The sequence below is a fragment of the Acipenser ruthenus genome, chromosome 2 (assembly GCF_902713425.1).
Source record: "Acipenser ruthenus chromosome 2, fAciRut3.2 maternal haplotype, whole genome shotgun sequence".
Lineage (NCBI taxonomy): Eukaryota > Metazoa > Chordata > Actinopteri > Acipenseriformes > Acipenseridae > Acipenser > Acipenser ruthenus.
The window spans coordinates 48,943,188-48,967,756 of record NC_081190.1 but is presented as its reverse complement, the minus strand read 5'-3'; the positions used below and the strand labels follow the sequence as shown (position 1 = coordinate 48,967,756).

Sequence of the window (24,569 nt, the reverse complement as noted above, 5' to 3'; positions counted from 1 at the left end):
TTTTATTATTCATATTGGACACTCGCAAAATGTTCACTCGCTTAACTTAATTTATTCTCAGTAACTTTTAGAAGAAACAAAGATTATGTTCTTGACAGTTAATATATACAAGACATGTTTTTAAATTTCATGGAATATTCGATTTCATTACAATATTATCGATTTGTTATCGTGGGGTCCCAAATCGATAAATAATTCTATCATTATCGTTATTGTTACAAGCCTAGTAAAAAGCATACCATCTCAAAATCTGCGCTTTCAACCATAACATCTGCATATTGCATCAACATAGTTATATTATTTTACAATGTAACTATTTCAAATTAATGAAGTTAACATGCAAAACAGTACACAGTACAAATAATGGTAGTAGAAATTGACAAAGACAAGCTTACCATTAAATGTTTTCTTTTGAAAATCACCCATTACCAACATAAAAATCAATGCTGTAGAACATGTACCAATGTCTCTGTGGGTAGCTGTCAACATCAGAACTATTTACAGCTTTGCTGTTCAAAAGTTATTTCAGTTTTCCTTTTAGCACCCAAGTCAAAAAATGACTTGTGCTCTTTCCAAATCAAAGTCTTAATAATTCTCAGGAGCTTCCATTTAAATTGTCATGTTTTAGATGATCCTCACATAACCAAGAGTGTTTGCTGGTCTGCACTGTTCTGACAGCTAAAACCCTGTTCTGCTGGTACACAAGATACAGGTATCGTAATTGCAATTGCTGCTAGTTTTGCGAAAGCAGGATAGACGTTGGAATAGTTCTCAATAAAAACCCTGCAGGTCTCATCCATGGTCTTAAAACCATGATTTTTGAGCTTGTGTTTTACTTGTCCAAATTCTTGGCTGAGTGTCAACAGGTAGATGCTCTGATACAGATTATTGAGTCGCTCTAATAACAGGGACGTGCGCAGTGCTATATGGGATACTGAGATCTACGCTCCTTTTTTTTTTTTAAAGAGGCTGCACGGAGCAGTGGAACCATTTTTACACATTCCATTGCATAAAACTGCTTTGTAATATAAACTAAATTGGATATTTGGATAGGGAATCAGTTGTCTTTTACATCTGTGCTTTAGAAACGCACTGCTGTTATTTTTTTTGCGTTATTAATTTCCTGCGTATATAACACGCAATTCTGCGTAAACGTGACCTCCGAGATGTGGTGTCAACTTTATGTACTATTTATTTCGGGAATAAACAAAACAACGTTTAACTTGAACTGTTATTTGGCATCCATTGTTTTGAAGTTAACTCACTGGGGTCAAGTAAGGCCTACACAACGTATTCTTTACTGCTGTGATATTTTTCTACTTGTGTAGTCGTTACTGTACGTCTTGCTGTAAAACACAGGCACAAACACGGGCCACACCCCCCTTCCCCTGCTGCTATGCGGTCTCTGCCTGCATTCTGAGCAATGTAATGGCTTTTATTGTGCTGTCTCAACACTATACAAAATCACAATGTGTTACTCTGAGCTGGCCTCGTGCATACAGGATAGCATACCAAAAACCCAGTAGATCTACAATAACCAAAAAGTTAACACAAGGACAGTTAAAAAGAGATGGTATTAATTTTATTTTAGATGGTATTAATTGTATGATCACAATATAACACAGAAGGTAAACATGACCAACCTTAACTAAGTTGAACCAACAGGTAAAACAACACATTTTTATTTTTTATTGTTTTGTTTCTCAAAGTAGGTTGTCTGATTTTACATCAAAACACTTTATGCAGTTAGTTTTCCCAGCAAAGCCTCCACTCCCTTTGCATTTTCAATTTTCTTTAACTTGCATATCAGTAACTTCAGAGCATCCTTGACCTTACTGGCAACATCTTCATCAGCACTCTGGAGAAGACTTAGGGGGAGTAAGAAAAATAGAATTATGAAATCAAACAAGTCTAGAATTACAACTCAATCTAAAAAAGTAAGACAAATGTCTATTTATTTTGCTTAATGCCACCATCAGAGAGACATGTAATGCAGTTTTCATTGAAGACATCTAGTCTAAACATTTTTAATTGAATTAAGTTTCTTTTGACAATAGTTTTCCACTATATGCCTCAATGCAAGTCCATACATACTGTACATGCTTTCAAACACAGTTAGCCATACACACTACCTTGTGCAGTTTGAGAATCTCTACACACAGTATAACATCAGAAAAAAAAATATTACTTTTAACCTGCAACATTAAAATTGTGCTAGAGCGTTCTGTGCAAACAATGACATGTTCACAAGAAAAGATGTGCTGTAATTTTAACACATATGTAACTGGTTGATTTCTTACAGGTCATTTTTAAACTTTTTTCAAAGGAATTAAATAGGTACATAAATAAATCCAATATTATATTAATTTTGTCATTTCTCTGGACCAAATATTAAGCTTGTGAATCTCCAAATCCAATCCCTTTCACTACTTATGGTCTTACCAGGGATTATAAGAGGTCACACACAAATACCCAGGAAGGAAAGGGAATTAATCTATAGCTTGTGGGCTGATTAAAACCAGTCTCTCCCTATGACTGCAATTCATTTAAGGTGACCTTAATCACTGTCTCTTCTAACAAAAAACAAACAAAAATAATAGCATTTGTATTATATCATACTACTTAAATAGAGGTGGGAGCAAATATCAATTTGCTGAGCAAAGCAAAGATGCTCCTCTGGGGGGCAGCTAGGCCTCACAATCTAAAGTTTATAAAACTCCAAGGCGGCAGGCAAACATTACTGATTGGGTTATATCTCTGTATAGCCCGAATTAACTGACAACTTTGTCAAAGCTGCTTAAATGAGCCCCCTCTCTGCGCAGATGAGAAGTCTCCGCCCCCAAGGGGATAAAACTCCACATGCATGAGACCTCGGCGCCAATTTTCTATTCAAGCCCGCTGTGTTGGAGTGAAACGCAGCAATCTCGAAAGGTAATGGATAACATTTCTATTTCAGGGAACAAGAATTATGATATATAACCTAACATTCACTTTCAAGTACGAAATGTTATTCCATTACCGACTGGAACAGTATACCCAAGCCGTTGCTAGTGCAGGACTTGCAGTACTGGCAGATGTGCTAAAAAGGGTAGACTGGGAAGCTGTCCATAGCACTCTGGTCCCAAAACCCAGGTTTTGAGGACCCATGACTGAACTTAGACAAGTGCTGGGAGAACCTGTACCTTAGGTGTGTGTGCTGTAAAAGGTAGACTGAATAGCTACCTTTAGCACTGGAGTATGAACTGTGGGTTTTTCATGGAATACATAACATCTAGTTTACGAACTAGATTTAAAAAAAAAAAAAAAAAGAAGTAGTGTAGGGTAAACCCACACCATGGTACATGCGTGTCAAAGGGTAGACCGAGTAGCTGCCCTTAACACTCTGGTCCCAAAACCAAGGTATTGTGGATCTATGACATTCAATCTATAGAACCTTGTAAAAGTATGTGGGGGGGGGGGGGCATTGCATGTCAGAGACAGATGCACCCTGGAATGCCCAAGAAGTTGTGAGGTTGGCTAGATCATAGGCAATCTTGACAGTCTGGAATCCAAAACAGCATAGACCCATAGCAGATAAAGAGCTGCTCTGTTTGACGTCAACCCCGACTCCAGTCAACATAGTAAACTCTAACTGGGCAGAGCATGTGGAGCTCCCTCTCCCTGTCAGACTGGAAAAGTGAAAAAGGCTGAAAAACCTCCCACTCCACTGACTGGTCTACATGCAAAGCAGAGAAGCTTGTTAGGGAGGAAAGTAGGGCTAGTATGAAGCATGACCTTAGTCCTGGCCTCTGTGACAAATAGACAGGCTTTAGCAATTGTTTACAACTAAGTCGCCCAGGATAAGGGTGTCCGCTAAGAAATAAATAATAATAACAACAATAATAATAATAATAATAATAATTGAAAATGCTTGCATTTCACTTACTCACTTCGCTGAGGTAATTGCTAATACAGGGGCTCGAATGGGGATTTTTTTAAGCGTGTGAAGCACTACATTGAACCACCAGCGAGTGACAAGGTTGTTCCTAGGAGGACGCAACCTCGAAGCTCCCTTCAAAAACTGTGCCACCAGGAAGTGAACTCCTGGGGAGAGAGTCTATTTTAATATGTCAAACTGAAATAGCTGCCATGTACATCTTATGAGTAGAGGGGGATTGCCCCTCCTTAAAAAGGCCCTGTAAAAATTGCAGTATGGCTGCCATGGGGAAAGTGATGGGGTCCAGCCACGAGACAGACAGCAAGTCGTAGATACAGCCACACAGGTGCCAGACACACAGCCGCAAGCTCGCTGGGTCGGGATGTCACATGGTCCCATGCGCCTGGCTGAGAAGGTTGCAGCATGCAGGCAGCTCCCAAGGCTGGCTCTTATCGAGTCGCCATGCTAGTGGACCCAGTGCAATATTTTCAAGGCCTCTTTTGCAAAGGGTCTGTTCAGGTATGCCACCATTGTTGTATTGTCTGACCTGAGGAGAATGTGTTTGGAAAGGAGCTCCCTCCGGAAGTGGACTATCACTAAGCGCACTGCTTTCAGTTCAAGGTTTATGGAGATTAGATAAAGGGGCATTCAGAAAATAGGAGGCACTTTTTTACACAGAGAATTCTGAGGGTCTGCAACCAACTCCCCAGTAATGTTGTTGAAGCTAACACCCTGGGAGCCTTTAGAAGCTGCTTGATGAGATTCTGGGATTAAAAAACTACTAACAACCAAACGAGCAAGATGGGTTGAATGGCCTCCTCTCGTTTGTAAACTTTCTTATGTTCTTAACTCTTTTAGCCTGTCTGCATATGACATGCCTTTTAAACCAGGAATAATTCTGGTCGCTCTTCTTTGCACTCTTTCTAGAGCAGCAGTATCCTTTTTGTAGCAAGGTGACCAGAACTGAACACAATATTCTAGATGAGGTCTTACTAATGCATTGTAAAGTTTTAACATTACTTGCCTTGATATAAATTCAACACTTTTCACTATATATATATGAGCAGTTTGCTGGCCTTTTTTATAGCTACCGCACATTGTCTAGATGAAGACATTTCTGAGTCAACATAAACTCCTAGATCTTTTTCATAGATTCCTTCTTCAAATGTCAGTATCTCCCATAAGGTATTTATAATGGACATTTGTATTGCCTGTGTGCAGTACCTTACATTTTTCTATATTAAATGTAATTTGCCATGTGTCTGTCTGTGCTGCTGCTGTTTGCTACTCACTATACCAGAATCTAAATCATTAATGTAGATTAGGAATAGCAGAGGACCTAATACTGATCCCTTGTGGTACTCCACTGGTTACCTCGCTCCATTTTGAAGTTTCTCCTCTAATCAGTACTTCCTGTTTTCTACGTGTGCATGCGCTTTACACAGTGACTTGCCTGTCCGTGTGCGCTTCTGGCCTGTGCACACGTTGTAGAAACCATATTTGAAGGGGTCTCATGTTCATGACCATCAACAGCAGTACAGTAGCAGCTGCCGCCAATAGCCTGAAGAGCCTCTGAAAGGAGCAAACCTTCACCCGGGAATTCAGGGTGAAGAGACTCAGACAAGTTTTGATAGCTTAGACTCGGAAGGGGGCCTGCGCTGTATGACTCGCCCTGCGCACCACGCATCTGCGCTTCCACCAGGTGAACCACCCAGGGGCCCGTGATCTAGCCTTTTTAAGTGGTCAAGAACAAGTCCAGTCACCTCCAGCTCTGCACAAATCTTGCTTGTCAGAGACAGCGATGAGCCAGGCAGTTCTCTCACGAGCCGGTGGTGATAACCAGCCAAGATTGCACTATAATTGCTGACCTTGACCCCTAAGGCTCCAACGGCATTAGCTCTCTTGGCAATGGCTTCTGTCACCCTGCATTGCTTGCTGGTACATGCTGGGCCCTTGCTTGCAGAGTGAGGCTGCGATAGCTGCAACACTGTGCCCAAGACTGGGGGCACTGCGGCCAGGCCTGTGGCGTGAGGCTCTGCCACCTCAAGCAGACAACCTGAGGCAAACATCTATGGAATAATCATTACCAAAATGTATTTACAAAAGAATAGAGGTTATAGGTTAATAGCAACTTACCAACAAAGAACAATAGCTCCACGATTTACAGTGGCCCATGTCTTCATTTTCTCAATACCTACACGCTCCAGCAATGTTCTTGAAAAGCATTCTGTAGGGTTAAGTTATAAATCATTACAATTACATTACACATATTAAAATACAGGGGTCGCTACATAACAAATATACAAGCTTTGACAACACTTCCATGTAATCAGAGTAGAAAATAGATAAAGAATTTCACTTTGGGTGTAAAATGTCAGCACGCAGTATGTATTTTGGTGTACGGCAGATCCACAATACAACAAAAAATAAAAATAAATATTTGGCCTAGAACTATCAACGGTTCTGTAGTCACTAAGGGGACAAATGTGAAGTAACACATACTTTCTGTCTACAAAAAGGAGCAAAGGGTAATTTTGCAAGGGACCAATAGTTTTGAACACAGAAATGTGTCATGTTATGTAGCCATTCAAAATGTACTTTTATAAGTAGGCCAAAATATCGGTTCAACACTTATTTTCACTGCTTAAAAAACAGTGTAATGGAGCTGTGCTTACAAACATTGCAAAGAGAGGAAAAACAAATATGTACACTTTCATTACTCAGGGAAGCTCACCTAAAAGGACTTTGATATGAGGCTCGACAGAAAAAAAACCCACTTACAGTATAGGCAAAAAGGTATAAACTGAGATCGTCAGCCAAAAACAGCGTTATCATTTTTAATATCCACTACCTTCTGAGGCCAAAAAGCATATTCTACTGCAATCAGAGACCACTTCAGACACAACCTGCAAAACCTCAGTCTCTATCAAACTAAAACTTACATTTCTAAATGCATTAAAAACTGATCAGAATTACCCTCAGCATTATTATATCTATGTTTAGACTTAAAATTGTCATAACACTGAACATATGAAGTTGGCATCTGAAATACTGAACCTGTATCAAATAACTGATTGTAGGAGGATTTCAAGGAACAATTACATATACTAAACATTACCTTTTTTCCCAAGCTCTTTCATCTTAAAATCCTGTGCAATTAACCATTTCAGCACTAAGTGCCCTGCAGGGTGCTCTGCCAAGTGGAGCTGAAGAGAAAAAAGAAAATCTCAAGATTAGAGACGTTGTTCCAAACATCTTATTTTATTCTACCAACAACTAATATTTTGTGGCAATGCATTCAAACACAATTATACAAACATTTGTATAAAAATTGTAAAAATCAAGCAGTCAACTAGTAGTGGTTTGTCACGCCAAGTTAAAACCACCAGCAGGTATACTAGGAACAGTAATTTTTGTTTTGCAGTCACCTCAAAGTAACTGTACAGTTATGGCCAAAAGTTTTGCATCAACCTATAGAATTTACACATTTTCCTTCATAAAGTCAAATGAAACCTGCTGAATAATGTTACATTAACATATTAACCCTTTGCGGTCCTATGTCGGACCTGGTCCGACATCGCAATTTTCCGTTTCCGGTCTAATGTCGGACCCTGTCCGACATCATGAAAAAGACGCAAAAAACAGGTCTCTAGTCATTTTTTCTCTGGAAAAAGTCGAGAAAACCATTCAAATGGCCGAGTGAGACCGATAGGAGCCGAGAGAAGCCGAAAAAAAAAGGGGCGTATCTCATGAATACTGATAGACCCGACACCACATAGATAACACGGACATAAACAAACAAGATAGCTGCTTTCGCATCCAGTGCTCAAAAATAAATTGAACCCGACGCGCCTGACACGCGCTGAATAAATGGACCGCAAAGGGTTAACATACTGCTTTGTAGTTTTCTATACTGAGAAAAAGTGACACATCTAAAAATGTTACATATGAAATCCAACATGAAACACTGTGCTACTATTATGGCTTCCAGTAGACTTAAAATGTAACCATCCTATAACATTATTTAGGGCAGCAGTGTGGAGTAGTGGTTAGGGCTCTGGACTCTTGACCGGAGGGTCGTGGGTTCAATCCCAGGTGGGGGACACTGCTGCTGTACCCTTGAGCAAGGTACTTTACCTAGATTGCTCCAGTAAAAACCCAACTGTATAAATGGGTAATTGTATGTAAAAATAATGTATATCTTGTAATAATTGTAAGTCGCCCTGGATAAGGGTGTCTGCTAAGAAATAAATAATAATAATAATAATAATAATAATAATAATAATAATAATAATAATAATAATAATAATAATAATAATAATAAACTGCAGTAAAGTTGTTTTAACATCAGAAAAAACTAAGGGAAAATGTAGAAGTTAAAAAAAAAAAGTGAGGTGCAGTTTCCAAGATCATGTCCTGCTTTAAGTTAGGTTATTATCATAACCCTGGTTGCCTGAAATAGAAATGTAACCATTACCATATGGGTGTTTACCTCGTGAAGACCCTGAACCGGAATAGATTATACCAAAGCGCCCGTCATGCCTGCCTCCACGAGAGCATAAGAAGACTTCAGATAATAACCTAATGTTCCCTTTCAAGTAGGAAATTTAACCATTACTTTATGAGTGAACCAAAGCCGTCGCAAGGGCAAGATTGTAGAACGACTGGAATTCTACAAGGTTAAGCAGAGAGGCTGCCCTTTGTGTTACCATACGGAACCCCAGTAACCAGTAGCTAGGGCTAAAAAATTGAGGGAGAAACTCACCTCTATGTCTATTTGTAAGGGTTGACTGGGAAGCCACCCTTAATACTCTAGTTCCAAAGCCAGGGTTTTGTGGATCCACAACCTAAGTCTGTAGAAGGTATGGGGAGTAGCCCACTTCGCTGAATTGCAAATGTCTGTGACAGATGCACCCTGTAATAAAGCTTCCAAAGTTGCTATGCCCCTAAAGGAATGGGCAGTGTGCTTTCTGGATGTGGCCAGCTCATAGGCAGTACTGCATGTGTCTGCTATCCATTTGGACAGCCTCTGCCTAGACAGGCTTGACCATGGGACTGCATCCCAGAGCAGACAACACATTGTCCGGACTGCCTCCAACTTTTTGTCCTGTCAACATAGCAAGCCAGAGCCCGCACTGGGAGAGCGTATGCAGCTGCAGCACCCTGTCAGACTAGAAGGAGGTGGAAAGAAGCATCCAATTCCACTGGTTGACATGGAATGCCGAAACTGTTCGGCAAAAGGCAGGATCGGTACAGAGCGTAACCCTTGTCCTGGCCTCTAAAAACGAAGGTGATAGCAAGCAAACAGGTCAGCAGAGCGATAATTTTTCAGCTCATCTGAATGCATGGGTTCAAATGGAAGCTTCAAGAGTGCACTGAGCACCACGTTTAACCTCCAGTGAGGAACAAATGTCCTTCACAGGCGACCAAAGCCACTGAACCCCTTTCAAAAATGTTTGCCCTGCCTGGAAGCTGAGCTCCTGGGGAGATCGAGTCAATTTTACATGGCACGCTGAATGGCTGCCAGATAGACCTTTAATGTAGAGGGGCATTCCTCTCAAACAGGTACTGCAAAACTGCAATATTACTGCCATGGGACAAGTCGTGGGGTCAAACCCATGAGGCAGACACCACACCTGTAAGACGCTCCACTTGTACCATTTTGAAAGGTGTCAATAATCCTATTGGACAGACCCAGACGACTCCATGCAGCCATGCAGGGGCCAAACCCAGAGCTACAGGCTCGATGGGTCGGTATGCCATAAGGTCCCCCCGTGCCTGACTGAGCACGTCATGGCGCTTGGGCAGTCTCCACGGTTGGCCACTCAAAGAGCTGCATCAGAGTTTAAACCATAGTCTCCTAGGCCAATAAAGGGCTACTATGAGCACCTTGGCCCAGTGCCTGATTTTCTTCACACACAGCGGGAGCAAGGCGAGCAGTGGGAAGGCATATAACAATTGCCTCGGCCACTGGCGTGCCAAGGCATCTACCACCAGCGGATCCCCGCCTCCTATTATGGAGAGCCAGGGGACAGTGGTTTGATTCCTGGGAGGAAAGAGAGATATCTTTGCTCCCTCTGGGGTAACAGCAACAGCACACTCCCAAAAGGGGTCACGAAAGTTAAGACAGCAGCAGGGACTGGAGGAGTGCTAGAGGAGAGGAGGATTCAGCTAAGATAAGGAGAAGCAGTGGAGGTGTTCGCTCTCGAGTTCAACCTACTGAGACGAGTGGAATCAGAGAGAGAGAGAGAGACTGGACTACAGAGTGTGGCTGCAGCTTATAGCCGCCGAAGAGTTCTTGAACATCCCTCAATATTTATAAACAAACCAGATAGTATAACACATTGCATGAATCCTTTAACTGTATCGGTACCGTGCTGGAATAAGCTTTCATTTTCAAAACAGCTCGGTTGTGGTTGTAATCTTACCGTTTATAAAGTCATACAATGCAGGATTCAACGATAATGTGGTACATGTTACTTTTATTTTTTATTTTTTTTTAATCGCTGTCTTTATATGTGTGTATGATTGTTAGTTACTGAAATCTCAGTCAACAACTGAAGACAGATAAGAGGACAATTTCGTACCACTTAATTTGTACCGATGAAACATAACCTGGTTAACCGTACTGATGGCACATAAAATTCTTAGATGACAAATATGGTTGCATTCTTGCAGAACTTAAGGATAAAACAAAATACATTTCGACAAGGAATTGCATTAGTTCCATTACTTAGTTGAGCACAAGGTGGTTTCAATAAATACTTTCTGATTTAGATATAGGTCTACTATGTGATAGTTTGGGATACTCTATTTTTTTAAATTATTTATATATAGTAATGACTAAAGCTAAGGTTTACAATTTTAGAAAAGCAAACTATGAAGGTATGAAACAGAGACTAACAGAAGTAGATTGGAGTAAAATAGAGAAAACATCCACAGAAAAAGGATGGCTGTTTTTTAAAAATGTAGTACTAGATACGCAAAACAATTACATCCCGGGGGCTCCCGAGTGGCGCATCCAGTAAAGGCGCTCCTCGCAGGATGTGTCCTATAGCCTGGAGATCGCTGGTTCGAATCCAGGCTATGTCACAGCTGACCGTGACCGAGAGTTCCTAGGGGGCGGCGCACAATTGGCTGAGCGCTGCCCGGGTAGGGAGGGCTTAGGTCGGCAGGGGCATCCACGGCTCACCGCGCATCAGCGACCCCTGTGGCCGATAGGGCGCCTGTGGCTCTGCAGCGGAGCCGCCAGATCTGTGTTGTCCTCCGGCACTATAGGTCTGATAGCATTGCTGTGGATCTGCAGTGCGAAAAATGACGGCTTGGAAGGAGCACGTTTCGGAGGACGCGTGTTTCAGCCTCCGTTTCCTGAGTCGGCGGGGGGGTTGCGAGCGGTGAGCCGGGGATACAGATAATAATTGGGCATGCTAAATTGGGGTGAAAACCGGGGTAAAAATAATTGGCGACGACTAAATTTAAAAAAAAAAAAAAAAACCACAATTACATCCCAAAAGTAGACAAATCTAAATCTAAAACAAAATGGCCAAAATGGTTTAATAGATCAATTAAAAAAAAATATTCAGCAAAAAAAGGCACTTAGAGCATTTAAAAAGGGACCAAAAACAAAGTACACAGAAATAGTACTTGGAACTGCAAACGCAAGTCAAAAAGGAAGTTAGAAAGGCCAAGAGAGAGATAGAAATGAGCATTGCTAAGGGGGCTAAAACCAATTCCAAAATGTTTTTCCAATATTATAACAGCAAGAGAACATTCAAAGAGGAGGTTAAATGTCTAAGAGACACAAATGGCACAATCATAGATGAAGAAAAAAATAGCAAATATATTAAATGATTACTTTTCACAGGTTTTTACAAAGGAGGATATGGACAACATGCCCCACATGTTGACCTGTTCCTATCCTGTTTTAAATAACTGTAGCATAACAGAGGCAGAAGTGTTAAAGGGACCACAAGCTCTTAAAATAAACAAATCCCGTGGGCCGGATGAGATCCTCCCAATAGTACTCAAAGAAATGAAAAGTTATTTATTTACAAATCGTTAACCAAGATCATGCAACAGTCTCTTGACACAGGGGTTGTACCGACAGACTGGAAAATAGCAAACGTAATACCGATCCACAAAAAGGGAGACAAAACCGAACCAGGTAACTACAGACCAATAAGCCTGACTTCTATCATATGTAAACTTATGGAAACTATAATAAGATCCAAAATGGAAAATTACCTATATGATAACAGTATCCTGGGAGACAGTCAGATGGTTTTAGGAAAGGGAGATCATGTCTAACTAACCTGCTTGATTTTTTTGGGGATGCAACATCGACAATGGATAATTGTAAAGCATAAGACATAGTTTATTTAGATTTCCAGAAAGCTTTTGACAAAGTCCCACATAAAAGATTAATACTCAAACTGAACGCAGTAGGGATTCAAGGAAATGCATGCACATGGATTAGGGAGTGGTTAACATGTAACAAAATAGATTCTGGTATAGAAGCAAACTCGTTAAATTTGCAGACGACACAAAAATAGGAGAAGTGGCAAACTCTGCTGCAGCAGCAAAGGTCATTCAAAATGATCTAGACAGCATTCAGAACTGGGCAGACACATGGCAAATTATATTTAATAGAGACAAGTGTAAGGTACTGCACACAGGCAATAAAAATGTGCATTATAAATATCATATGGGAGATACTGAGTTTATGTTGACTCAGAAATGTCTTCATCTAGACAATGTGGGGAAGCTATAAAAAAGGCTAACAAGATGCTTGGCTATATTGTGAAAAGTGTTGAATTTAAATCAAGGGAAGAAATGTTAAAACTTTACAATGCCTTAGTAAGACCTCACCTAGAATATTGTGTTCAGTTCTGATCACATCGCTACAAAAAGGATATTGCTGCTCTAGAAAGAGTGCAGCAATAATGAGTCAAAGTATCATTAACAGCTCACTGTTGTCTGGTATTGTTCCGAACTCCATCAAGGTTGCTGTTATTAAACCATTACTTCCAAAAAAAAGAAAAAAAACTGAAACAGCCCTTGTTAAAGTTGTAAATGTATGTACTGCTGTCTTTCGATATGGGTTTACCCTCAGTTCTTATGTTACTAGATTTAAGTAGCATTTCTACACGAATCATAGGAATGGACCTGGGAGAGGCCATTTGGACGGACACTTTCACCCATGTGTACAGTAATGTGGACGCCCTGTAGACCAGCGCACCTGCAAGACTGCATTGCCCCTCTTGATCAATGGCATAAGCTTTGCGGATACAGGGAGAGCTTAACCACAGAGGATGCACTACATGACTCCACATCCTCATACGGGAACGCCAGCTCCTATTCACCCACCTCCTCAGGAGGCGGTGATGGAGAGCGCGGCCTCCTGCTGCCAATCTGCGCCCATAGCTCCCTGGGACCCCAAGGGGACAGGCGGTGCAGAATGTTCAAGCAACAACTCTGCGAGGACAGTTCTTTGGTGGGAAACTGCTGCCCAGAGCTTCTCCATTCCCTGGTGGGTGGCTATCCCTTGGCACAGAGCCAAGGGGTGAGGACGCAGCCACCTCTCTATGAGAGGGTGTGGGGTAGAGCACTGTGCAGGAGAGACATTTATCCATCTGCTTATCCACAGGCAGGCTGGCCTGGCATGTAAACAACGGTCGGTAGCAGGTCTGAACAGGGACGGTACTGCAATGGTACGGGGTCGGTTTGGTACTGTTTTGGTGCCTGTAGCACCAGGTCGGTACAGTAGTGCAATGGGGGTTACACATCCCCTGCGTCCCCCCGCCAGCGCTACACAGCGCTCCATCCCAGTCTGGACGCATTTGCTCAAGCAGCAACGCCGCTCTACAGTAATGTAACAGGGTGGGTGCAATGTACAGTACTGTAAAAACCGTTAACAGGTCCTCTGGTACAGGACAAGGGATGGTACCGTTGTCGGAACCAGGTCGGTGACATTGCACCGAGTTGGAACAGTACTGTACCAGGATGGAACTGGGTGGTACCGGGACGGTACGGTACCCTTGGTATGGTACACATGCGGTGACTTGCACCGGGTCGGTACAGTACCGGTGCGGTAACCTCAATCCCTGTTCGGTACGGATAACAGAGCGGTGACCTACAGGTCTACTCAGTTTGCGTTACCGCAAGAAGCAGTATACAGAGATGCCCATCTATACAGCTTTTGGGTAAACCCAAACAAACAGTCTGAATGCATACAAGACTGAGGGAAGCCTGCTGTTAGAGCCCTAACACAGCCTTTGTAATGGTGCTGCAAGCAGGTCATCTAGGAGGACAACGAGATACAGTATGAGACTGCAAGCAATCGGCGCCCAAGCACGTATCTCGGTTAATGCACAGTTGCTGAACCCAGCATCTGTACTTGTGTTTCTGCCAAAAAAAAAGAAGAAAAACACACAAGAGAAACTCACAGAAAACAGTATGCTACATGAACTATGCTACCCAGCTCCTGGTCCAGGCCCTGGTACTCTCCCGCCTAGACTACTGCAACTCCCTCCTGGCTGGCCTCCCTGCGTCCGCCACCCGTCCGCTCCAGCTCATCCAGAACTCTGCTGCCCGCCTGGTGTTCTCTCTGCCTCGCTTCGCCCACGCTACTCCACTACTCCGCTCGCTCCACTGGCTCCCGATCACCGCTCGCATCCAGTTCAAGACTCTTGTACTAGCCTACAGATGCCTTGACCAGTCTGCACCCAGCTACCTCCAGACCCTCATCTCTCCCTACACCCCCACTCGACCTCTCCGCTCCGCCTGCACTAGAAGACTAGCTCTACCACCGCTACGCTCCCCTGCCTCCAAAGCCCGCTCCTTCTCCACCCTTGCTCCGCAGTGGTGGAATGACCTTCCTACAGATGTCAGGACTGCCCAGTCCCTGACCACATTCCGGCGCCTCCTTAAGACTCACCTCTTCAAAGAGCACCTTAGAACTCCTCTGTTTGAATCCTGGGACACTATCACCCTTCATGTAAATGTGCTTTATTTTGCTCTTATCAGCCCCTATTTTACTGCATTTAATCCTGTACTTCAGAATACTGTAATCTGCCAAGTTTTTAACCTGTAGTACTTTGTATTTAATCACATCCTGATGTAACTATCACTATTTAATCATATCCTGATGTAACTATCACTATTACCTGCTGTATTATTGAATTGTGGTTTGTCAAACTTGTACTTTACTTGAACAAAAGTTATTGTATTTCTTGCTCTTATTGTATTACTTGTATTGTAACGCTTGAAATGTTTTTTCTTACGATTGTAAGTCGCCCTGGATAAGGGCGTCTGCTAAGAAATAAATAATAATAATAATAAATAAATCACACAATTACAGTTCAAATAATAATAAAATAAATTTACAAAAAATAAACTTTTATTTTTAACTCAAGATGTAGTAGCCTAGGAGAGCACGCGGGGCACAAGGCCACTAAGTGACGTAACAAACAGGCTATGTGCAAAAAATTCTGTGTAATTAGTAAAACTAAAACAACGTAAATAATGATCACATTAAATCAGTGTAATACACAATTAGCGAATAATAGATGCATATAAAAAGTAACACACACTCATCTGTCTATGTCTCTCCTCGTCTAGGTTCAGTCCTCTGAAAGGAAAAATGATGCTGGTATCTGTGCCTGCAGTCTTTTATGCCCTTCAGGGTCGGGCATGACTGCATCATAGGCACTGGCGTGCAGCTTTAGTATAATCTATTCAGGTTCGGCGTCTTTAGGAGGTAAACACCCGACCCTGAAGGGCATAAAAGACTGCAGGCACAGATACCAGCATCATTTTTCCTTTCAGAGGACTGAACCTAGACGAGGAGAGACATAGACAGATGAGTGTGTGTTACTTTTTATATGCATCTATTATTCGCTAATTGTGTATTACACTGATTTAATGTGATCATTATTTACGTTGTTTTAGTCCTAGAGGGGAGGCATGCCTTGATTTAGTCTTTTCAAATAATGAAGACAGAATAACTAAAACAGAGGTCAGAGAGCCATTGGCAAACTCAGACCACAACATGGTCTCATTTGAAATATTTTTTAAAACCCCAAAAGTAATGACTAAAGCTAAGGTTTACAATTTTAGAAAAGCAAACTATGAAGGTATGAAACGGAGACTAACAGAAGTAGATTGGAGTAAAATAGAGAAAACATCCACAGAAAAAGGGTGGCTGTCTTTTAAAAATGTAGTACTAGAGGCACAAAACAATTACATCCCAAAAGTAGACAAATCTAAATCTAAAACAAAATGGCCAAAATGGTTTAATAGATCAATTAAAAAAAATATTCAGCGAAAAAAGGCACTTTACAGAGCGTTTAAAAGGGACCAAAAACAAAGCACACAGAAAGAGTACTTGGAACTGCAAACACAAGTCAAAAAGGAAGTTAGAAAGGCCAAGAGAGAGATAGAAATCAATATTGCTAAGGGGGCTAAAACCAATTCCAAAATGTTTTTCCAATATTATAACAGCAAGAGAACATTCAAAGAGGAGGTTAAATGTCTAAGAGACACAAATGGCAAAATCATAGATGAAGAAAAAAAAATAGCAAATATATTAAATGATTACTTTTCACAGATTTTTACAAAGGAGGACACGGACAACATGCCCCACATGTCGACCTGTTCCTATCCAGTTTTAAATAACTTTAGCATAACAGAGGCAGAAGTGTTAAAGGGACTAGGAGCTCTTAAAATAAACAAATCCCCTGGGCCAGATGAGATCCTCCCAATAGTACTCAAAGAAATGAAAGAAGTTATTTACAAGCCGCTAACCAAGATCATGCAACAGTCTCTTGACACAGGGGTTGTACCGACAGACTGGAAAATAGCAAACGTAATACCGATCCACAAAAAGGGAGACAAAACTGAACCAGGTAACTACAGACCAATAAGCCTGACTTCTATTATATGTAAACTTATGGAAACTATAATAAGATCCAAAATGGAAAATTACCTATATGGTAACAATATCCTGGGTGACAGCCAGCATGGTTTTAGGAAAGGGAGATCATGTCTAACTAACCTACTTGACTTTTTTGAGGATGCAACATTGAAAATGGACAACTGCAAAGCATACGACATGGTCTATTTAGATTTCCAGAAAGCTTTTGACAAAGTCCCGCATAAAAGATTAATTCTCAAACTGAACGCAGTAGGGATTCAAGGAAATGCATGCACATGGATTAGGGAGTGGTTAACATGTAGAAAACAGAAAGTACTGATTAGAGGAGAAACCTCGAAATGGAGTGAGGTAACCAGTGGTGTACCACAGGGATCAGTATTAGGTCCTCTGCTATTCCTAATCTACATTAATGATTTAGACTCTGATATAGTAAGCAAACTCGTTAAATTTGCAGACGACACAAAAATAGGAGGAGTGGCAGACACTGTTGAAGCAGCAAAGGTCATTCAAAATGATCTAGACCGCATTCAAAATTGGGCAGACACATGGCAAATGAAATTTAATAGAGAAAAGTGTAAAGTATTGCATGCGGGCAATAAAAATGTTCATTATAAATATCATATGGGAGATAGTGAAATTGAAGAAGGGAACTATGAAAAAGACCTAGGAGTTTATGTTGACTCAGAAATGTCTTCATCTAGACAATGTGGGGAAGCTATAAAAAAGGCTAACAAGATGCTTGGATATATTGTGAGAAGTGTTGAATTTAAATCAAGGGAAGTAATGTTAAAACTCTACAATGCATTAGTAAGACCTCACCTAGAATATTGTGTTCAGTTCTGGTCACCTCGTTACAAAAAGGATATTGCTGCTCTAGAAAGAGTGCAAAGAAGAGCAACCAGAATTATCCCAGGTTTAAAAGGCATGTCGTATGCAGACAGGCTAAAAGAATTGAATCTATTCAGTCTTGAACAAAGAAGACTACGCGGCGATCTGATTCAAACATTCAAAATCCTAAAAGGTATAGACAATGTCAACCCGGGGGACTTCTTTGACTTGAAAAAAGAAAAAAGGACCAGGGGTCATAAATGGAGATTAGATAAAGGGGCATTCAGAACAGAAAATAGGAGGCACTTTTTTACACAGAGAATTGTGAGGGTCTGGAACCAACTCCCCAGTAATGTTGTTGAAGCTGACACCCTGGGATCCTTCAAGAAGCTGCTTGATGAGATTCTGGGATCAATAAGCTACTAACAACCAAACGAGCAAGATGGGCTGAATGGCCTCCTCTCGTTTGTAAACTTTCTTATGTTCTTCTTATGTTCATACAACAATGGTTACATTTCGTACTTGATAGGGAAACACGACTGTCACATTAGGGTCAGAGCCATTTTTTCTTCAGGCCTGCTGTGTTGGAGTGTGGCAAACTGAGTGTTGAACTTGGTTTGTAATAGTTACTTTGTTGTTGTTTATATGTGCCTAATATTTGTCAGTGTGCACCTAGATATTTTATCTTAGAAAAAAAGTAAGTTTAAAGCCCTGCACTGAGGGATGCACACTGGCAGAATTTGACTCTACCAACTGTGCAATCAAAATGTTCTAGGAGATCATACTACAAAGAATGGCCAAAAGTTTCTCTTAAATGAAATAAAAGATTATTTTAAGATTTTATGTTCTGGAACAGTAGCTGCAAGAAAAAAAAGTTGGGAAAAACAGCCCAGTTTATTTATTGTGTTGAGGCAACAAAATTATTTTCAGTAACAGCCTGAATTTCTCCACCACAGCATTAGCAACAAAAAGGTAAACAGTATTTGATACTTTCTCAATGTCATTTAGGTGCATTCACACATTGATAAATTAAAACAAAACAATAAAATAAATTTTGAAAAAAAATGTTTTTTTATTTAAACTGTTGCATAAAAACTAGAGCTGTCACTCGATTAAAATATTTGATCGGTTAATTTATGGGCATTAGTTGATTAAAATCGGTAGATGTATACTAGACATTAATAAAATATAAGTAGAACAGACGTTACATTGTGCACTTACATTAATGAGCGTTTTGTTGTTTGTATCCGAAGAAACTATTGGCATCCAATGCAAACTTTGTTTATATACAGTATATAAATGTGTAACGTATGGTACTCACGTATACTATCTCTGATTTTTTTTTTTTCTGTCACAGAGGCGCATTGCAATTCTGAAATCCTGTGCTATTTTATTCCTAGTAACTCCCAGGATTGAACAGATCTCTGTTTAAATATAAACCCATTGTTTAGAAACATACTTAGTAGGCCTATTAGTGCACTACAGATTTGCATTATTGTCGGGTAATTTATAAGTGTATTGCAGATTTACAACAAAATAATCTACAGGTTGTTTTCATTTGCTCAAATAAATTAAAAGACTAAAACTGAAAAATAGAACACAGAAGTTGAATTGCACACAACTGTACTAGTACTTACATAATGCGTTGGAGCGTTTTGTTGTTTACTTCCAAAGAATGTCGGCACCAATTCTGAAATCATGTGCTATTTTATTCCTATTTTTTTTATTTATTGTAAACACACTTGCTGTAGCCTTCTGCATTGGCGCTGTCCACATGACTGACGTTGATAAAACTTTGATCAGGACGGGTAAGCAGTCAGGGCGGATATGTGACATTTTATAACGTGAAAAATAAAAACAATTGTGAAAAAATTAATCTCAGATCAATTCATTAGTTAATTAATCAGCCAGATTAATCTGTTATTCGGAGCAGCCCTAATAAAAACATTAAGACAAATCAGAGGATGTGATTCACGTTAAACATTCACACCCCTAAAGAACATAAGAAAGTTTACAAACGAGGAGGCCATTCAGCCCATCTTGCTCGTTTGGTTGTTAGTGGCTTATTGATCCCAGAATCTCATCAAGCAGCTTCTTGAAGGATCCCAGGGTGTCAGCTTCAACAACATTACTGGGGAGTTGGTTCCAGACCCTCAATTATCTGTGTAAAAAAGTGCCTCCTATTTTCTGTTCTGAATGCCCCTTTATCTAATCTCCATTTTTGACCCCTGGTCCTTTTTTCTTTTTTCAGGTCAAAGAAGTCCCCTGAGTCGACATTGTCAATACCTTTTAGAATTTTGAATGCTTGAATCAGATCACCAGGTAGTCTTCTTTGTTCAAGACTGAATAGATTCAATTCTTTTAGCCTGTCTGCATACAACATGCCTTTTAAACCCGGGATAATTCTGGTCGCTCTTCTTTGAACTCTTTCTAGAGCAGCAATATCCTTTTTGTAACGAGGTGACCAGAACTGAACACAATATTCTAGGTGAGGTCTTACTAATGCATTGTAAAGTTTTAACATTACTTCCCTTGATTTAAATTCAACACTTCTCACAATATATCTGAGCATCTTGTTGGCCTTTTTATAGCTTCCCCACATTGTCTAGATGAAGACCAAAGTTGAACAAAGTTTAACCAAGTTGAACAGGTTGAGACTGAACAAATTTCACATTTTGTGAAAGTGCTGGGAAAATAATATGCTTATCTTACCTGTCCTCCTTTGCCTCCAGGAACGAACTCCTCTGCAGCTAGATCAGCAACTGAGTCCATGGCTGGCTGCAGGTCTCCAACAGCAGAGCCCAGGATATCTGCAACAACCACACTTGTAGCTTTGTCCATCACCACCTCACGTGCGTTCTCTTGCAGATGCTGGAGGACTGGAGGGGATATGGCTTCTAGCAACTCGTGTTGCCGTGTATGCACATCCTTCTTGCTAAAATCAGAAGAGAGCACAACTGTAAAAAGCAAAGATATACTGAAGCATGCTTTGCAATGCTGTGGGAACCTAGTCAAGGATATATCTGACTGGATGCTAACTGGTGTCAATGTAACAATATTAATCTTCAAATCCAAATTAAACTCCACAGATTCAGACAAACAATTAACTATAATGTTGATTTTATCTAAGGTAAACCACACATTTTACTTTTTTGTTTTTGGTCACGAGATTCAAAAACCCAGCCATGAAGTTAAGAAAATGAGTACCGGCAATCAAAACATGCCAGGGTTCAAAATTAACATCTGCATTGTTCACGTTTCTTGACAGCAAACTAAAAATTGCTGTTGGTAAACTCCCTACACTATCTATGGCGCTGCTGTCTATCATTTAGTTGTCTGGACATCAAACCACAGCCAAGGCCTCTCAATCACAAATGAAAAAAAAAAAAACAAATGACACAAAAAGCACTGCTTCTGCTAGTTTATGATACAAAAATGAATACGATATTTTATATACATTACAGTGTGATTTTTTCAATGCAAATTAGCCCTATTAGAACGATCACGTACAGGATCGACCCAGATACAACTCTCTCAGTACTGACTGACACTGAACTTTCTCCAGTGTCAAGTGTGTTATTATCTCAGTGAAAACAAACACCATGGTTGACTAATTCAAAGATAACGCTATCAAAGATGACATATTGTAGTACGAATCATGCATGACAAATGCAATCGTTGCCTGTCCGTCATCTTCACACAAACTGCAACCAGGCAGTGAGAAGCAATCTACGCTGGATAGTTTTTTCAAGAGAAAGGACATGTAATTACTGTATTCAGCATGTAAGTGTACATTCTTTCCTTTTTCATTTCTTTACTGTTTTCTTTTAAACATACCTGTAGCAGGGCGACTGCCCTGCACAGGGGGAGATTAGTGTTGGTATAATTTATACGTGGAAAAAGGGTTTGTTTTGTGTGTTTTTTGGATTATTTGCAGATGGGTGATTGACTGAGACTTGCTGCCTGCTAAGTCTGGTTGGGAGGAAGGGCTGCGAGTGATTGGCTGTACCGGTCATCAATCAGCAGGTGGGCGGGTCTCGACTGAGTGTCCGCCAGCATAAAAACACCCGGGGCGGATCGTTCTGGGCGACTGCAACGCCATGTAACACAGAGGGGCGCTGCGTACACTCAGGAGGAGAGTGTCCGCTCTGCAGGAACTACAGTTACGCAACCCTTAAACTGCAACAAGGTACTTGTGAAGGCAATGCCCAGCCAAGGCCGTATGAAGAAGCAGGAGTCGTCGTAAGAATACCAACTCATAAGTAGGTTAGTTTAGGGGATATTGATCACAAGTAATGTATAGTGAGGGATACGTAGTGTAGTAGGTTCCTGGAGCGGGACGCCTTGTTCAGTAAGGCTAGTGTGGCACCTTTTATTTGTAGTTTTTGTACTGTGTTTTATTTTGCCTTTTGTACAGTCTTCTGTATGTGTCCTCTGTGCATTACCATCATTGGTAGCATCACATGACCCGTTTGTTTACTTTGTTTTGTGTTTAATAAATCCTGCGCATCTGTGCCGGCATTTCAACTCCAACTTCCACATCTCTCCGTCTTGAAATGCAGTTACCCACACATGTGACACGAGTACCTTGTCACAATACCGTTTAAATGTCGATCAATATGAAGGATTCTTCATAAATGTACTATATATTGATATTCAATTCAAATTTGCAGTTTTGTCATTATTCTGATACAGAAAAATGCCAAACCCTGTTATAATGAACACCCTGATATAACAAACATTTCTCCAGGTCCCACGGGGGTTTGTTATAGTGAAGTTAGCCTGTACTAACAAGCAATTACTTAGTATGCCATTGTTACACGAAACTGAGCTAGTTTGATAAGTGTAATTTGAAAGGTATAGCTCAGTGAAAGTGGACCAGTCAAACTAACTTCCCTCAAAAGAAGCCATTTATTTTGTGTACAAGTGCAGGTGTGAATATATAAAGAACATGCACTTTCACATCACACTGAAATGTACAAAACATTTATATTTTTTAAAAATATTTAAATACATTATGGTTTACAATAATTGCAATAATACTACATCCTGAGATGCAGGAAGAGATGTGGGAGTCACAGGAGGGAACGGAGAGGAAGATCTGGACATCATTACCATAAACGGTAGTTTTTTTTTTGTTTTTTTGGGAAGCCAATGCCCTCATTTTTGCTGTTCAATCTATAATTTTGGTAATTGTAAACATATGGCATTTAGAAATTAAGTAAGTGCTATCAAACTGAAATATTCAACCTCAAAACTTTATAAAAATAACTATAAAAATGACAACACCTCAAGAAAGATTTAACAGTTTTTTTTTATTTACATTTTTACTACTCTGCAACTATCAACACACAAAATGCTATGTAGTATCCAATAATTAATTCATTACTTAAAGCGAGTTAAACCTCAAAATCCATTTGCGCAAACATACAGTAATGGGGAGTGTCAGCTTTTGCTTATTGCTGGTGTTTCTTTGTACCAATGTGATGATAATATCATGACAGCCACTATGTTTCACAGAGAAGGCTGTCGGGCAGTATTCACAGTCAGCGTTGTAACCAGAGCTGACATTCTACCGAGGTCAAATTTAGGGTTCAAGCTACAGCTAACAGTATTTATATGACTGCTTGGTATTTACTATTCAACCTCCAAATCTATGTTACATGGCAAACCAAAAGAGAAAATTAAAGAGTCTTTTGTACTTTAGCAGAATTTTTATATGAGCATCAGCATTGATGATGCAAAAAAACATCCGAGGACACAACCTTGGTGTCCTCGTAGCTAGTTACGGCCATGTTCACAGTTGATGCGAGATTGAGACACTCCACTTCTTTTAATGCATGACCATTCTGTGGTAAATTCCTCTCGATATTTCCGATTAGTGATTCCTATTTTAATAACTGATAAGTAGACGAGAGTACCCAGTGAGTGGGTGTAGAATGATAACAGGAGGGGTCCGAGGACAGATCCTTGAGGTACAGAGATGCCAACTGCAACGATTTGGCCGTAGCAGCTGTACAGAAGAGGTGAGGAGAAGAGAAGAGAGAGAGCCACGCCAAGAAACCTGGAAGGAACGGTAGAGAGATAGGAGGAAAACAAGGCATGAGTAGAGCCTGGAGATCCCCAGGCCAGAGAGAGAGAGGGAGAGAATGAAAGGAGAGGAGAATAGCATGACTGACAACAGTGTCAAAGGCAGAAGAGAAGTCCTAGAGAATTAAAATGGAGGAGAGGGAGGCAGCACCAGCAGAGTTTCCGTGGAATTTGCAGGAAGGAACCCAAATTGGAGAGGGTCAATTAGAGAATGCTTGCTGATGAAAGATGCCAGATGGCGGTGGACAGCTCACTCGAGTTTTAGAGAGGAATGAGAGGAGAGAGACAGGGCGATAGTTCTGGGCAAAGGAAGGGTCAAGAGGTTTATTAAGAATGGGGGTGATGTGATGAGTTTTGAAGGCTGAGCCAGAGCAGATATGTATTAATGGGGAGGAGATAAAAGGAAGAAGAGTGGGGGTAATGGATTGGAAAAAGCGAGTAGGAAGGGGATCCAGGTCGCAAATAGTTGGCCTGTAATCCATGAGTAAGGAGCAGAGGTCTGAATCAGATAGAGGTGTGAAAATTGAGAATGAGGGTGGGAGGGGAAAAGGAGAAGGTGGTCTGGAGAATAGGTTCTGAATGTTGTTCTGATCACCACCCTCTTGAGATAAGCTGGGATCTATCTATTTTGTTTTGTTTGTTTGTTTTTTTCTGTGTCACAACTTGTGTTTGTTTTGTTTACTGTACTGGTGATTGGTGGACATTTTGAATGTCAGGTTATTGTGTATGAGTTTATACCATCCATCACTTACTGTGAGCGAATCACGTTAACACAAAACGCGCCTGTTCTAAGCGGTGGCG

The 24,569-nt window shown here is 40.7% G+C and overlaps 1 protein-coding gene across 1 annotated transcript in view; it reads right to left on the bottom strand.

Moving 5' to 3' along the window:
• Nucleotides 1-1,560: 1,560 nt before the first annotated feature.
• pum3 (pumilio RNA-binding family member 3) overlaps nt 1,561-24,569 on the bottom strand; it is a 73,618-nt gene continuing 50,609 nt past the window's right edge. Inside the window, exons 15-18 of the mRNA XM_034013307.3 lie at nt 20,391-20,613; nt 7,035-7,122; nt 6,053-6,143; nt 1,561-1,868 (exon numbers count right to left, since the gene is read on the bottom strand). Of these exons, the coding sequence (XP_033869198.1) occupies nt 1,739-1,868; nt 6,053-6,143; nt 7,035-7,122; nt 20,391-20,613 (532 nt within the window). The 3' untranslated portion in view covers nt 1,561-1,738. The remainder of the gene's footprint in view (nt 1,869-6,052; nt 6,144-7,034; nt 7,123-20,390; nt 20,614-24,569) is intronic.